This window comes from Antedon bifida, chromosome 5, assembly GCF_963402885.1.
Source record: "Antedon bifida chromosome 5, ecAntBifi1.1, whole genome shotgun sequence".
Classification (NCBI taxonomy): domain Eukaryota; kingdom Metazoa; phylum Echinodermata; class Crinoidea; order Comatulida; family Antedonidae; genus Antedon; species Antedon bifida.
This window is the reverse complement of record NC_136230.1, coordinates 5,874,019-5,890,050: the sequence shown is the minus strand read 5'-3', so window position 1 is coordinate 5,890,050 and position 16,032 is coordinate 5,874,019. Positions and strand designations below refer to the sequence as shown.

General features: G+C 31.7%; 1 protein-coding gene across 2 annotated transcripts in view; it reads right to left on the bottom strand.

Moving 5' to 3' along the window:
- LOC144843095 (uncharacterized) overlaps positions 1–15,948 on the bottom strand; it is a 49,451-nt gene extending 33,503 nt beyond the window's left edge. The window contains exons 1-2 of one of the 2 annotated variants that reach the window (XM_078699787.1): positions 15,745–15,948; positions 9,989–10,182 (exon numbers count right to left, since the gene is read on the bottom strand). In XM_078699787.1, coding sequence (XP_078555913.1) covers positions 9,989–10,089 — 101 coding nt within the window. In that variant the 5' untranslated portion in view covers positions 10,090–10,182; positions 15,745–15,948. Of the gene's footprint in view, positions 1–6,814; positions 7,114–9,988; positions 10,183–15,744 lie in introns of those variants that run through there. The other variant, XM_078699788.1, reaches the window with a different exon arrangement.
- Positions 15,949–16,032: the final 84 nt, after the last annotated feature.

The following is a 16,032-nucleotide window of genomic DNA, read 5'->3' as shown; positions in this document are numbered from 1 at the left end:
TAAAGATGAAGCGATAAAGCAAATAGTTCAAGGACAGTGGAAGAAATGTGCGTCAATTGGATCTACCCATCCTCCTATAGTCTAGAATAGACAATATTTGGCGATTTTCTAAAGCCTATTCTTTCAAAAGAAACACAGAAACACATGATCAATCAATCATAATTGAAACGATGATATTTTAATGAGTAATTCAAGAATTCTAGTTGAAATAATGTAGTGTACTAATAATAATAATACATCGATCTTATATAGCGCGTAATGCACAAAGCACTTCACATTATAACCCCAGTTATGTTTTGGGTCGAACACGTCTGGAAACATACTCCCACAATGCTGCAGCCAGTAATCAGCGCAGTTGTGTTTTGACCTATACCAGGTACCCATTTGTACACCTGGGTGGAGAGAGGCAAAGATAAGTAAAGTATCTTGCCTAAGGATACAAGCAATGCGACCAGATTGGGGTTCGAACTCAAGATCAATAGTCCAACGTCCAACACACTGCGCCACATGCCTTGAGTACTACTATACTGTATTGATACTATAGATTACAACAACATACTTGCTTGGTACCAAATTAGGGATCTGGTTCGATATCAGGACTGCCTCCATGGACTTAAATCTCTGTCTACACTATCAAACTAGTTTGACAAAAAAAGTGTGATGTGCCGAAATATGTTAGTGATATGCCCGAATATAGTAGTAAAATGACATCATCATGTCCATATATGGGCACACCACATTTTTTTATCACATAAAAATTGATAGTGTAGACAGAAATATACTAATCCTTAAAGTATAACAAGACTAGGAAAGTGTTGGGCTTACAATATCATGTTTGTGAGATTTCAACAGATATTTACCAAAGAAGAAAAAGTAAAAAACCATTCACCTGTCGGTGTCAATTTGTGGATGTACCACAAACTTCAGCATCCCTGTTTCACCAGTGAATAAAAATCCACATATTCACAAAAATAAAATCCTGAGAAATGTTGAACCATCATCAACACGAGCAAACAACTGAATGAATGGTAATAACAATCTTCATATTACACCTGATTGTTGTTTTTTAAGTCCACCTTCATTCATTAAGATTTCACACCTGGTTGATAATTTCTTCCACTTAAATAAACGGGTACCAAAATATTAAATCACAAGCGTGAAACACTACTATATCGCTCCTTTACACTAAGGATATATGCGTTGAAGCGTGTGTATATTCGTGCCCAGGTTTGAGATGCAGAGTAACTTATTGATTCTGCACTCGCACAAACATACCAACACCTGGAGATTTCAAATAATCTCAAATTCACTTCATTTTAATCAAAATTCTAGCCATAAAAAATACGATACTAAGCAATAAAATGGATAAATTTAATTAAGGTGATATGTAACTATATAACATGATTGAAGACTAATATCAATACATACAATTTTATTGATTATGCTTAATTAAATTAAATAATAAAGTATATGATATATGTACAATATCCTTTGGGCTGTATTTGGTTACTATGGATACAGTACAAACTGTGCAGAATATATGACATCTGACCTTGTAATGAAATCAGATTTTCACTGTTTACACCTACCAACAGATCATTTATTTGTTTAAAAAAAAGAATATAACTATAGTAGCTTACTCCACTTTAAACTAGAATTGATAAAAACATTTTTTAAGAAATAAAATATATACTATACACTAATATTACTGTATATAATTAATCTATTCATTAATCATTCATCCATTATTTTCCTTACAGTACAGATCTGCCAAAACTTGGGTCATACAAATCTGGATAAAAATTTAAAATTGTCAAAAAAAGGTGGTTCAATCAATCAATCAAAATTAACATTTATTTATAAAATGGTGGTGTCACCAATAAAGCAAATGCTTTTGTCAGGGAAGCCAAAACAAAACAGACAAAATCAAACAAAACACACATATGGTCGAAGATTTACCAAAAAAATTAAGACTCTCAGAGTACTGTATAAATAATAATAATAATAATAATAATAGATAGATTTAAATAGCGCAAATAAACGATGTCTCTATGCGCTCGAATAAAATAAAATAAAATGATGACATACAAGAAACTAAAAACAACAGTAGATTTGACTCCTTGGAAGGACGCTAATAATTGCTGCCTTCTAATTCGGCAAAGTTGGACATCAGTATCAGTAGGCCTACTAATAGAAATGAAGATAAAATCGGGTAATTTTTGATTGAGATTTAGAGAACTGGAGTTTTGTTTTGCGAAATGTACCACAAGACTTCACCATACTGTACGCATACTTAGTGAAATGAAATTTGTTTTCGCTAAAAAAAATCGTTCAATAAACGCAATGTAAATATAATAATATTGCACTTACTGCATATCAAGGAGAAATATAATAACAGTCTGAATGTTATTATAAGACAATCAATATTGTAGATGTATTAAACTGTTATTAATGAATCAATCCGTGTAATGCTAAAAGTCAACTTTCATTAGGTTTCTAAGCTGTTGATTACATTGTATGCATATAAAGGAGTACAGTATGATTGGATGTAATAAAAGGATGGACAGATTCAAGGGAATGAAGAAAAAAAAACAAACATTTCTCAATATACAGTAACCCTGGAGAAATTATTATTTGATTATTAACATAAAACTCTGTAATAAAAGGATAGACAGATTCAACAGAATGAAGATGAGAGGCTTTGAAACAATGTTGAAATCAAATTATTAAAATAATTAACATTTTTTATTTTTTTGTTGCCACTTTTGTACTGTAAATTAAAAACACTCAGGAATTATATTATATTGCGTTTTTTATTATGTACGATAAACGTCTGAAAGTGCAGTGGACTAGTGGACTATCCACAAAACAGGGACTAAAAGCCAATTTACACAGACGAGCGATAACGGTAAGCGGAAAACCGCATAGCTTGTTCCACGTACAATCTGTATCTATCCTGAGTGGAAACCACCCTTCCGTCCGCGTTGTGTGTAAATGGTCATAAGAAATAACACAAACATAAAACAACTGTTATGCAAAATTGCTTGTTCCTTCCTCCATGGCTTCTACCAGTAGGCTGTCAGTAACACTATGCGATTGGACTAAAAGCATGCCGACCATAAACAACATCACCCTACAAAAGCCATCTCACTGTGAAATAAGCCATATAGGATGGAAGGTAACAAATGCTTTCCACGGTAATTGACTAAGCCTAACGGATTGAAAAAAAAACAATTTTTGTTATTACAACTATCCTTCATTTTTTATAAAAACTCCTTTGGGACCTATGTAAAGCAGGTGTCATCTTTATCAATGATCCCTTACCAATTTCACTTACCGAAGGTGTACCAACTGCAACAACTCTAAACCAACGATAAAATCTAGGTATCAGGGCAAGTGTTACTTCTATAAGTCATATGGCTAACAACACCCTCTAACATAAATGGCAAGATTTATCCTACAAATGCTAATCTTAAACTTTGATGCAGAATATTTTATGTTTATTGTAACTGTATACAAGATTTACCTGATATGCAACTCTGAATTCTCTACTGCAGATTCATTAAAGGAAATCAAATGAATTTCAATTAAGCCCCACAATATGCTCAACAAAAGACTCCATCCATGAATTTATAGTTGAAGATCTTAACTTTTATGTTAAAGTGTTTAACTGCCTTTAACCATCTTTATAGTCACACCTGATTGGTTAGAAGATAAATTTAGGTTGACAGTATCCTAGCAACAATACAAAACTCATGGTGCTGTTGAAAAGTTTTAAATTTCTTTGTATTTTACTTTTTAGGTAGGCTCCCTGTTAAGACTGAAAGAATTTGGTTTATAACATGACTGTACAGAATTTGAACTTCTATATATAGGCGTATATTTTTTATAAAATACTATACTGTATCCTCCCCTTATCCAATACCGGCCATCATGCGTGAGACTTGCACATTATGAGAGTTTCAGATACACAATCTCACTCTTTCTTTTTTCTAACTGTACTTAATAGTAGGGAATGTTGAGCCAAGTCTAAAACAAACATTATTAATAGTTTGCTAAAAAAAAATACACAAAAATATGTATGATAATTAATAAGCATATGTACAGTGTACTGCTTGATAAATAAAAACATACTGTAGGAAATCAAAGACTAGGAATTGTTTCCTTGTGTCAATAAAAAAAAAGAATTAAATTAAATTCTCTTCAGTGGTTTATACATGCTGACAGGTAAATGGAACGGTTATGAACTTTTACAATTTACTGTACAGTAAGAATTATATGCAATTCTATATATGTATACCAAAAATGTATTATATTATAGAGAAACATGCACAGCAGCTAAGCTATGAACTACAAGTTACTGGTATCAAAAACTATAAATTTACGCATAATCATGACGTTCCACTGACGTGTCATTAATGCTCCTTTAATTTATGCTTGTTTTTTTAAAAAAGAAAACACGCAGAAATTTAAACTTGGCAAAATTATCACATTAATCATCAAGATACAAATTATTGGTATGAAGATTAGTCGTTGCGAATTCCTAGAAAAGATTTAAATCTATAACAGATTTAAGCCGTTTGTTTTCAGTTTCAGTAGTGTGTTCATAAACACATTTCAACTATTGTTCAACTAATTTCTCAGTTGAGTTTATATTTGAAACATAATAATTTACAGTAATTTTAAAAAAAAATAATAATAATTGCTAGTTAAAAAAAGTCTCAAATGCAAATGTTTTTTTTTTAGTTCTTTCAACTTCATTGACAGAAAACAACACAACATTAACTGGAATTTAGGAGGTTAACACTGACGTCTGAATTAGCTTTAATCTTCGATATTCTCAAAAATGGTAATGCAAATAGCAAGAAAAATTAATACTTTTAAAACGATTTCATTAATGCTTTAACATTTACAGAATAACTTATGATGCCTTTTTAAAAGCATTTTAACATTTTTACAGTATTTATTATCTCATTTTATTGACACTACGTCTTAAAACGAATTCTTAATTTCTTAATACAGTATTAGAAAATTATTTCTTCCATTTTTTTTTTAAAGTTTTTATGTCGCGAAAATGGCTGATGTCAAGTTTCTGGTTATTATAGTAGGGCCTATTGGCTAGACTGAGGTGTTTCAAAATATAGCCCAAAGTGATCTGAAGAATACTCTAATTCAGAGACGAAGTCAATAAGGAATATAGTACAGTAGGCCTATGTCTCCAAAACACAGAGGGCTATATTTCAATGATGTCCCAGTCATAGAGTCCAGTCAATGCTACACTGTATGTAGGCCTACAGTATTATAAAGTTATGTACATAATGTAAAATACCAATGATAACCTTTACAGTAATTAACATCATTATCATAATCACCTGTTGTTCTATATCATTATCATTTTCATCATCATTGTTCATTTATTTACAGAGTAATAATCTCAGCTCATTATCATACCCATTGTTTGTTAATTCATGCCAAAGCACATGGACTATTGATAATTACTACGCTTCACTTGATTAGTGCACAATGATGGCAATCAATATGAAGCTGTCATAAATATAACACATCAGTTTAAAACCAAATCAATAGTTTAAATATGTCTCAACTACAGCATACAATTTGCTATCTGGACACAGGCCAATAATCATAATTTATCCGTTAAGGTATGCTAAATATCATAATGACAGGCATATAGTCACACAATGTATTTGGTTTTACATTACATCAGGCTGACAACATTTATAGCATAATTATTCTGTACTGTAGAAATGTCTTGAACATTCTTATTAACAACATTCCATTTAAACATGGAGGTATAACCAACAGAAACGGATACACGACACCATGTTGTCCCTCCGACAGGCTTGTGAAAGGTGAATAGAAGGGAAAGGACTACGGGCATGCACTTTCCCTACATTATAATAATAATATGAATATTTAGAGGCACTCTTTACAAAAGGTCTCACAGCGCTAACAATAAAAAAGGTGGGTTTAAGACCAGATTAAAACTGTTTCAACATAGATGAAATGAGGTCTAATAGATTCCAAAGGAAAGGTGCAGTGGCAGAAAATGCCCTGTAAGAAGTGGAATTTGCCAAGTTTGTTGTAGGCACTTGAAAGGTGAGTTTATCAGCGAATGAACGGACACAACGGCTACAGTTTGATAAGTTATTCAGATCCGTTCTGGATTACCACCATACTTGATTTCAGAAACAATACTCTAAAGTTTTCAAATTATTTAAAAAAAATACTCTAATCATAAAATATGTCAATTTTTCAACTACACCTCCGATGTTCTACATGCCTTCATATTACAGTATTATGCAGTAGTTACAGTGTTGATTTGTTGTTAATTTTGCAATGTTTACTTGCAATTTTAACTAAACATGTGTAGTTAATACAAAATAAAGTATACAATATCAACATTTTTCAAATATGGAAAAAAGGATGGAGAACAAATAGGCTTAATCGACTGGGTTGTTTTGAGCAGATAATCAGCAGATCTAACTCCTCAAACCCACCGCTGTTTATGCGAGCAGTGGAGTAGATCACTGCCAGGTGTTTGGCAGTAACCAATCAAATACTCAATATGGGTAGAAAAGAAAGGATAAAGGATAAAAAATGTTTTCATTTTGAAGATCGATAGTGAAGAGTTATAACGCTAAAGCTTTATCTACACTATCAAACTTTATGTGACAAAAAAATGTAATGTGTCCATATATGGACATGATGACATATCACTACCATATTTGCCCACATAACACTTTTTTTGTCAAACTAGTTCGATAGTGTAGACAGAACTAAAGGCCTAACTTACGCCATGTTTTAATCACGATAAAAACCACCCAACACTGAGCCTCCGGATCGAACACACCACGTAGACATTAAATATAATCAGCTTATAAAATACACAAGGGTCCTCCATATGGGTGCCGTATGGTGTACGGTGACAGAATACCAAATGAGGTAGGTGACGTACTTGTGCACAGTTTAAATACATGGTCAAGTTGACAGAGACAAGGGGATTATCATATAGGATTAATGATGGCTTTAATTAAGTTACACTTGGATAGAGATACGTATTGTATACCAATAAAAGAGATATGATTTCCTACATATGATATTGATACTTGATTGTAAATAGATAACGTAATATTATCATCTGCTGCTTAAAACCAAGATTATCTATAATACATCCATACTTTATCATCTTCACTTAATTTAAATACAAATTCATCTTGTTTTTCAAATTAAATTACACAGTAGATTAACCTCTCCATTGGGGTACCCCTATTAAGAGGAAGACCCTATTAAGGGGTCACCATGAAACGAACGAGGAAACATATATTTTAACAATACAGCAAGTCTCTATTCAGGTGTCACCCCTATTGAAGGGACACTTTTTTGGTCCTGAAGGTGTCCCCTTAATAGAGGTTTTATTGTATTTAACACATGCTGATCTCATAAGTAGGCACTGCAGGCTGCCGTGGGTCCATAGAGGGCCAATTTCCAATTTAAGCTTGAGGACAATTTTACCATTAACAATTTCAATACACAGACCAAAGGACAAGGCTAAAATTATACAGTAGGCTATTTTTATATACAGTATTAATGTCTCCACCCCATTTCTTTTTAGTCACTGTTCTTCTCTGGTAACTGACTCAGGCTGACTAATCAGTACTTAGACAGTCTAAGAACAACAATTGAGGGAGTGGCCATATGAATTGTTTTCATTAATTATGTATACTGCAAAATGTATTACAACAACAATAATCTATACAAATTATTCAATCAAATTACATTCATGTATTGTATAAACAATAGGAAGTTATTAATATAAAAATTTTATAAATTTGTTGCATAAGGATTTGTGTACCTATTGGTGGTGGAACTATTATGGTCCTTATCTACAGTTAATAAACACAAACCAAAGTCTACATACTATCCACTATCAGTGCACTGTGTGTTTATATCAAAAATATTAATGTACTCAACCCTTGTAATTCAATTTACAAGCTTATTGTACAAGAAAACCTCAAAGTTATCAAAATTTAAACAGTTTAAACTCATTCCAAATATAAATATTTTATATTTAAAACACATTAAATATTAAAACCTCAATTTATTGGCTGGTTATGTAACCGTGCTTATAACGGTGCTATATATCATTTAGCAAATGAAATCTAAATTATAAATATAAAATTTTGCTCATTAATTATTTTTGCCAATTATGGTCAAAATAATGAATTAATAGATAGTTGGTTACCACGCTGAGATGAGAGTATACTAGCTTCCTGGTATGGCATTAGGAGGAATCCTTGATGGGTGGATACACTTTGTAATAATTATTTTATATAATACGACAATGAGTCATCAATCCATTAAATATGCAAAAAATACAAATATTAATATTTTACTGCATCCTGTGTGATTTTTATATTATTTGCAGAATTTCATGTATTGCTTCATTGCACTTTTATTAATATTTTGTAAATTAATTTTGAAATAATGTAATAAAAATATTACACAGTATGTATTACATTCTTTTCTCTAAATAAATATAGTAATAATTATTTAATAAAAATTTATAATTTTTTAGTGTGATGAACTATTATATATTTTGAGCATTATACTGTATTTAGTGTTTAGTATTAAAACCATTATACATGTCTGCTTTTAATTAAAGTTATTTACAATGTGACTGTGTTAGTATATGAATAAATTTCTCCAAATAAATTGAGTTAATGGTAGAAAATATGCATAATAAAATATCATATAATGGTCAGTAACAGTAACTAACTATAAATTATATAATTAGTTAAAAATTAATGTTGTTTATTGTGGGTTACACGGCGTATCACATATTTAGTGGATGTGAACAAAAAAAGCATTGCCAACCCTTTTTTATACATTCCCCACAGAATGGGTAAAAATAATCTAAAACTCCTTATACTACAAAAACTACAATATTCAACAAATCATCCATTCTACAAAGTATATAAATTAGGAATTCATTTGAGTACAGTAATAAATTAAATATGACCATCAATAAATTAGCCCCCCCCCCCCCCCCCCCCCCCCCCCCCGTACGTAAAGTATCAACAGTAAATTCAGATTCAAGTTAAAATAAATTTAATAGATTAAATTTAATTTCTTAGTAGGTACAGTTTAAAAGCTGAAACAACCTAGCCTGACATGTATTGCAATATCTATTAAGGTACTTGTACCATGAAGGAATTATACTTGTACAAGTTGTGTGTTACTTGTATTGTATGTACTGTAGATAGTCTGTATCTAAGAATATTAAAGAGGGACAGTTAAAATTAATTATAAAGCTGCTCATTTACTGCAGGGATGGTATTGTGAAAAATTATAATTGAGGGACAAAGATTTAGGCTGTGTTTACACATGATATTAGTGTTAAACGAGCATAGAATGGATTTAAATGTATTAAGTGCTTGTGTGATTTGAAGTGCTTAAAGTTTTCTCCTTGGAGGGGTAAAGGCATATTGGTTTATCCAGGTAAGCTAGGCACGGAATATATTGAAGCCTGGAAATGGACTCTAGTTGACCCTAATATAAAACAAATTCATACATAAATAATGATGAATTTTTATATTGCAGAAATAGTATGAAGACACATGCACACATTAATGAATAGTGTTGAACAGTATGAATGTTCTTGTGACAAAGCATTTGATTGCCTCAGGTCTAATGTTTAGTTAGTTTTGGCGCCGAGCACAAAGACTGACTAGCCGTTTTAAGCTCTGTCTACACACTATAAAAAGTATGATGTGCCCAAATATGGTGGTGATATGCCTAAATATGGTAGTGATATGACATCATTACGTCTATATATGGGCACATCACATTTTTTTTTCACATAAAGTTTGATAGTGTACACAGAGCTTTAGACCCTTTAACTTGGCTAGTAAATCTAGATGTATAAAAGCATAAAAAGTAATGAAACAATAATTGTAACAAATCTTACTTGAGGTAGTACAGTCGACCTTGTTGGTCAATTTTGGCAGACCAGTCATCTGGTAACTTCTCTTTAATGTTCTTTAACGAACTCTGACCTTGTATATCCATGGTGATAGTGGTTATTCACTAACTGGATGTCCAAATACTGTTGACTTTCTCTCACTGGAGTCTAGATAAACAGATGTCATACTGCAAGGTCCACTGTAGTAAAAGTAAAATATGAATATTAATACATCATATAACAGATCCACAGTTGAAAAATCAGCAAGGCTTGGGTCTGAAATTCTGCATGATTCTGGTACTTGAACCATTCCTCTTGAAGGACCTAGTGCAAAACAAGGACTTATGACGTCAATGGAGGTACCATTCGCAAGTTTGGTTTTGTAATTTTTGTCATCAGACCCAATTTGGTGACTTGTACAGTACCAGGTTAAAAAGAACTCCTATTGTCAAACAAACACACTGTGTCATGGATAAAGAAGTAAGGTTACTGTACACTACACTACACATGAAAGAATAACCAGTTGATGAACACACAGCTTAAGAGCCATTGTCTGTAAGAATCAAAGAAATATCAAAAATAGTGGCAGACTCAAAAAAATGGATTTCTTTCAAATTTTGCACATGGCTATATATGTGTTAAGAGAAATCAAATATGAAGTATTTTTTATTTCACACATATATTTCCATGGCAACGGCCAAATTTGTGTTTTTGACAAATTTTGTCCTTTTTTAAGGTTTTTTAAAATGGATATTGGTACTACTTTGATGAACGATATTTTTGTTTTGCTCATTTAATTATAAAAAATAATTAGTGTATGCATAATAACAATGCATTGTGTACCTGTTTCATAAATTTTTTTATATTTTTGATTTTATACTTTGGGATATACCATTTATTTAAAAAGGGGTGTTTTTCACTTTTTTTAAATTGTTAAATGCAACTAAACTTTACTTCACCATAACGCCCAAAGTGGTGTATTTTTTTAGCTGATTTATTAGAAATAGGTTGTTCTAAGGTTTAATAATTGATTTCTAAAATAAAATACTGGGGTAATTTAAAAATCTACAAGCAGTGTTGCGAGAAACATAGGCATTTTTATATAAAAAAAACATGGTATATTAGTAAAAACATTTTATTTTCTTTGATTAATTGATTTAAAACTCTTTGGTAAGAAAAATTCTTAATGTTTTATATAGTTCTAGTTGTGTTGTAAGAAAAAAAACCAATATTTTTAATTATAGATTCTGTAATTTCCAGTTTTAATGTCATTTTATAGGTTATATCCTCTGGAAATTTGAATAAATTATCAGATCGTTGTGAATTTTAATCTTTGCAACAGATTACTCCTCTCTTATTTTGAAGCTCCTCTTTCATTTTTTTACTTTTTTTATTTGCTAACCTAAGCAGATCCCACATTCCCATCCACCACCACTTTCGACTACCACCCCCACCCCACCCCCCCCCCCCTCTCCCTACCCCGACAATAACCACAAAAAGATAAACTGCAACACTTTGGTCGATCATCCACTATAGAGTGTTAAATGCATGCATTCAAGCACCACCCACACTGCCGCTACCATCGCCCAACCAATAGATGGATTCAAACTCCTCCTTCACACCCCCTCCCCCTTTCTCAAAGCCCCCACCCACCCCAAGTTAAAAATTGCAATGCAAAAGATAGGACAAAAAGTTAAGTTTTTAGACCCTCGCCTCCAACACCCTTACTATTTCAAACTCCTGGATCCACCACTTTCTTCTCCCCAAAGTTGAACCAATCAAAAGTCAATGATATACTCAGGTATGTTAATGCTACATAACAAATATTGAAGCCCTGATGTGAAATTTCATTTCATTTTAGGTCAGCATGTAAAATATCACACTTTATATTAAATATTGGTTTTAAATTCTATATTTTTTTTACTGTGATGGTTGGATTCAGTATTAATATTAATTAATAATTATCTGATAATTATTTAATTTCCCTTAGTTATGCATAGCAACAGTTACTATGGTAACTAAAATTGAGATGTTTCATACTTATCTTTAAAATTTAAATTTGTAGATTATTAGCAGTCATGCCTTATTTGCATTTTCAAATTACCGTTTCACAAGGTCATATTCATAAGGACTTTCGCATAGAAACAGTTACTATGGTAAAATGTTGACCTCATTTGACCTCAAAATGAATGAATTTACAGGGTCAAGTTTGTCATCACTTTAAGATTATTAGAATGCAGTAGAAGTAAAATTGAGAAAAATTACAAATGCAATAAATTCTTTGTATTCATAAAAACGCCATTTTTTACGTTTTAAAAAAAATTACTTTCCTTAGTTACACATAGAAATGGTTGCTAAGGTAACACTATAAATAAAAAATGAAAATTGTTGAGAATTTTTTATGAACTATCTTGTAAATTTTGATCAAACATTAATAGTTGTAGTAAAGTGGGGACCTGTCCTGTTTTGCATTCTGACCCCTTTTGACCTCAAATGACCTTTGACCTTTACAAGGTCAGATTTTTTGGGAGGTCTTTCTGTATCTCTTTACACAAAATAGATGTAAAAATGTATAAAAACCATTGATGCAATTATTTCAAAGTTTAACGTTATTTTCCATCAACTAAATACAGTATTTCAATGCAAAATACTGTTTTTCTGGCAATTAATTGAAATAAACCTGGCAACACATTCTCCTATTTTATCTAAACTATTTGTATGACTCTAGTAGCATTATGACAAGCCACATATACATTTTATTATTGTATTAGCCATATTTAAATTGTGTTTCATGTGTTTTGTTTGTTGATATTTTGTTTGTATTTTTTGTATTTTTTGTATTTTCCTGGCAACACAAAACCTATGTACGAAATTTACCCCAGTGTTTTTTTCGTGATTATTGTTGACAAACCTATTAACTATCAAATTACAAAAGTTCATTGATATAAAAACACCACTTTGGAAGTTATAGGTACGTTTATGAGGTATACTTTTATAAAAAAAATATTTTTTTAAAACACCCCTTTTTAAAATAATGGTATCAACCAAACTCCATTTTGTAAATTTTTTTTTTCTACATTAAATGGAACTCAATACATGTTGTTTACACTGCTATAAACAAAAACTGTATACTGTAAGTATTTTTGCTTAAAATAAGTATACAAGTTTGTACTTTTTCACTATAGAAAATCTGTGAAAAATGGCAAAAACATCAAAATTTGGATAATTGACCGTTGTCATGGCAACGGAGGCTAAAAATTAAAATGAATGTTGTAGATATGCTTTTTATTGAAATGTCTATTCATGGTAAAAATTTGAGCGAAATCCATTTTTTTACATCTGCCACCAAATCTTTGATTTTTACAGACAATGGCTCTTAATGTGCAAGAACCAAGTATACTTTATTTATCAACATATTAATCAAAACTTTAAATACTTGTCCTTGATTAGCGGAAGCAGAACCTCCGTGATGAAGGCAAATAACATTTTTTTTTCTGTCAATGTACATTAATTATTAATACAAACATTGTTCTTGTAGTGAAAAATATCAGAAAGATAAATTACACAAGTTAAAATATGACAGATTTCGCTCGTTTGTTATTTACTGTTGCTTATATTTAATCTAAACATCCGTTGACTTCACTTCTAAATCTCTACAAAGTACAGAATCAATTTGACAATGATTATGAAGGATTTAAACAGTATATACACAACAGTCAATATTTTAAAACTTCAGGAAATAGAGATACTTATGGTTTGACCGATTAATTAAACTGTTTTGGTTTGCCTCACTTACTTCAAAACATATGATACTTAAAAAAGACATTAACATATTACATTATAATCAATATAATAGTCAAGGCTTTTAACTTTGAAATATGATATCACATAATTACCAATAAAATATAATTTTAATTACTCAACTAAATTTTGTTTACACTACAGTACTGGGAAATGATTAGTACAGAAAATTGTAGGCTTTTCTATGTTGCTAGTAATTCCTTTACTACTGTATGTGCACTCCACTAGTTAATCAGCGTTTTGATTTTGGATCAAGCTAAAATTTATACATATAAAATGCCATCTGTGTCAAAATGTTATCTTTTTATATTTAATCGCCATCTAGATTCTAGATTTACAGACTGGAAGTCATTGTTATCAGGAATTGAACAAGTGTGTCTTTCTGTATGATAGTGAAAGTATCCTATACGAAATCAACTCACCTCTAGATACAAGAAGCTTAATGAATATATCCATAATGTGTTACAATTGTATTACTTTTCCTATTCAATTGTACTGTCATACAGGTAGTAAACTGTAACCTATATTCACACACATTTCATATATTCACTAATGATAATGGATGAATATTGCGCTTTATACGCAAAGCACAGTGGGCCAGATGTTACACAGACAGCAACTTTCACCTCCCTTTGTGTCGTGTGCTACCACCAAATACTACTGTACAGTAAGTTCATTCATTTGGTCCAAAGAAAGATAAGGTTTTGGTTGTGGAGTGAGAGATCGGCAACATACTGTACAATATTGGTGGGCCTTAACAATCCCTGCCATTTTGCATAAATTAATAATCAAACTCTAAATGCCCTTGTAGGCTTGTACAGTAGAACATAATAGACAGTTACTTTGTGTGACATAATTGTATGCTGGTGGTACTGTACTGTATATTTGACCCTTGGAAGTGTTCTTTAATTGAAGTAAGATCTATTGTATACTCCTGTAGAGTTTGTACCACCATTGTAATTCTGTAAATGAATAATTATGAATGTAATGAAGCATGCCTAGGAGATATGATTCGAATGATGAATTGAAAAAAAAAGGGTTAATAGTTATTATGATTCAACTGAGTAACAGATGTCACCGTAATACACTACATAATGCATTTGTTATATACAGTATGCAATTCAATGGAGATGGAAAGAAAGTAGAAAATCGGCAAATATATTCTAAAGTAGAGGAGGATGTGTAGATCCATGTGACGTACATTTCTTCTACCATCGTTGAACTACAGTATTTGGTTTATCGCTTCATCTTGCATCATGAAACATAAAACAGACTAACTTATAAAAAACTGAGGCCCTACTGCACTTTTTAGGGTGAAGTTAAGGTCACGACAATGCTACTCAGTGGTTGCAACCTGAACCCAACTCTAACGATAACCTCAGTAAATATGATAGTACAGTAGTGCCGCAAGCCATTAGACCCCGATTGTTAGAATATCTAATATTAATAACGAAAATTGTCCGGGGTTTTCTTCTCTTGGTTGCTGTTGCCAGCGTTTTTAATCATGCCATCCACCAGTCCCCATTAAAATGTTATAATAGATCAGTAGCACATATAGTTTTTGTCTACTACTAGTCCTAGGACATATGAAAATGCTGAGGCAAGCCTACCATTTTGTTACCATCATCATGATAATAATATATGGGCCTAGCAATTAAGCTCATACTCACACACCAAATAATATGTAATATGTTATTGTTACCTTCTCTTGCACTAACTAAACGATATTACACTAGTCATAATCGGAGGAAACAAAATTATTTTGATTTCTCTTCATTTCTCTTATTTTATTAATTCTATAGAAGCCTGTTACACACTGCAGCTGCCAAACGAACGTTCGTCTGGTGTCGTCTGCTCACAACAGGTACGGGAACTTACTTCCTCCATCATCTACATATTACATAATACCCTGGTAAAAGCAGATGGCTTACCGGCCTAAAAACAACAAAACAAGTACCTACATTTCCATTCTAAACCAAGCTAGATTCAGGAATTCCTTTTGTACGCTTCATTTGATAAAATTTATCGGCGACAACACACAGCCTTTTCACAAATTTGAATTTTGTAAACACTTTTCTTCCAGTACGAGAGTGACCTGTTGTACAAAACTGATCAAGTGAATCCGTCGGTATGACGTCACGTACACAAAATTATGCAAATTTGGACAACAGAAGGGCGTCCTCGCTGCCGAGTACCTATTGTTTTCTTATCACCGGTTTAGACGTTAGTAACCGGGTTTAGTCAGAACG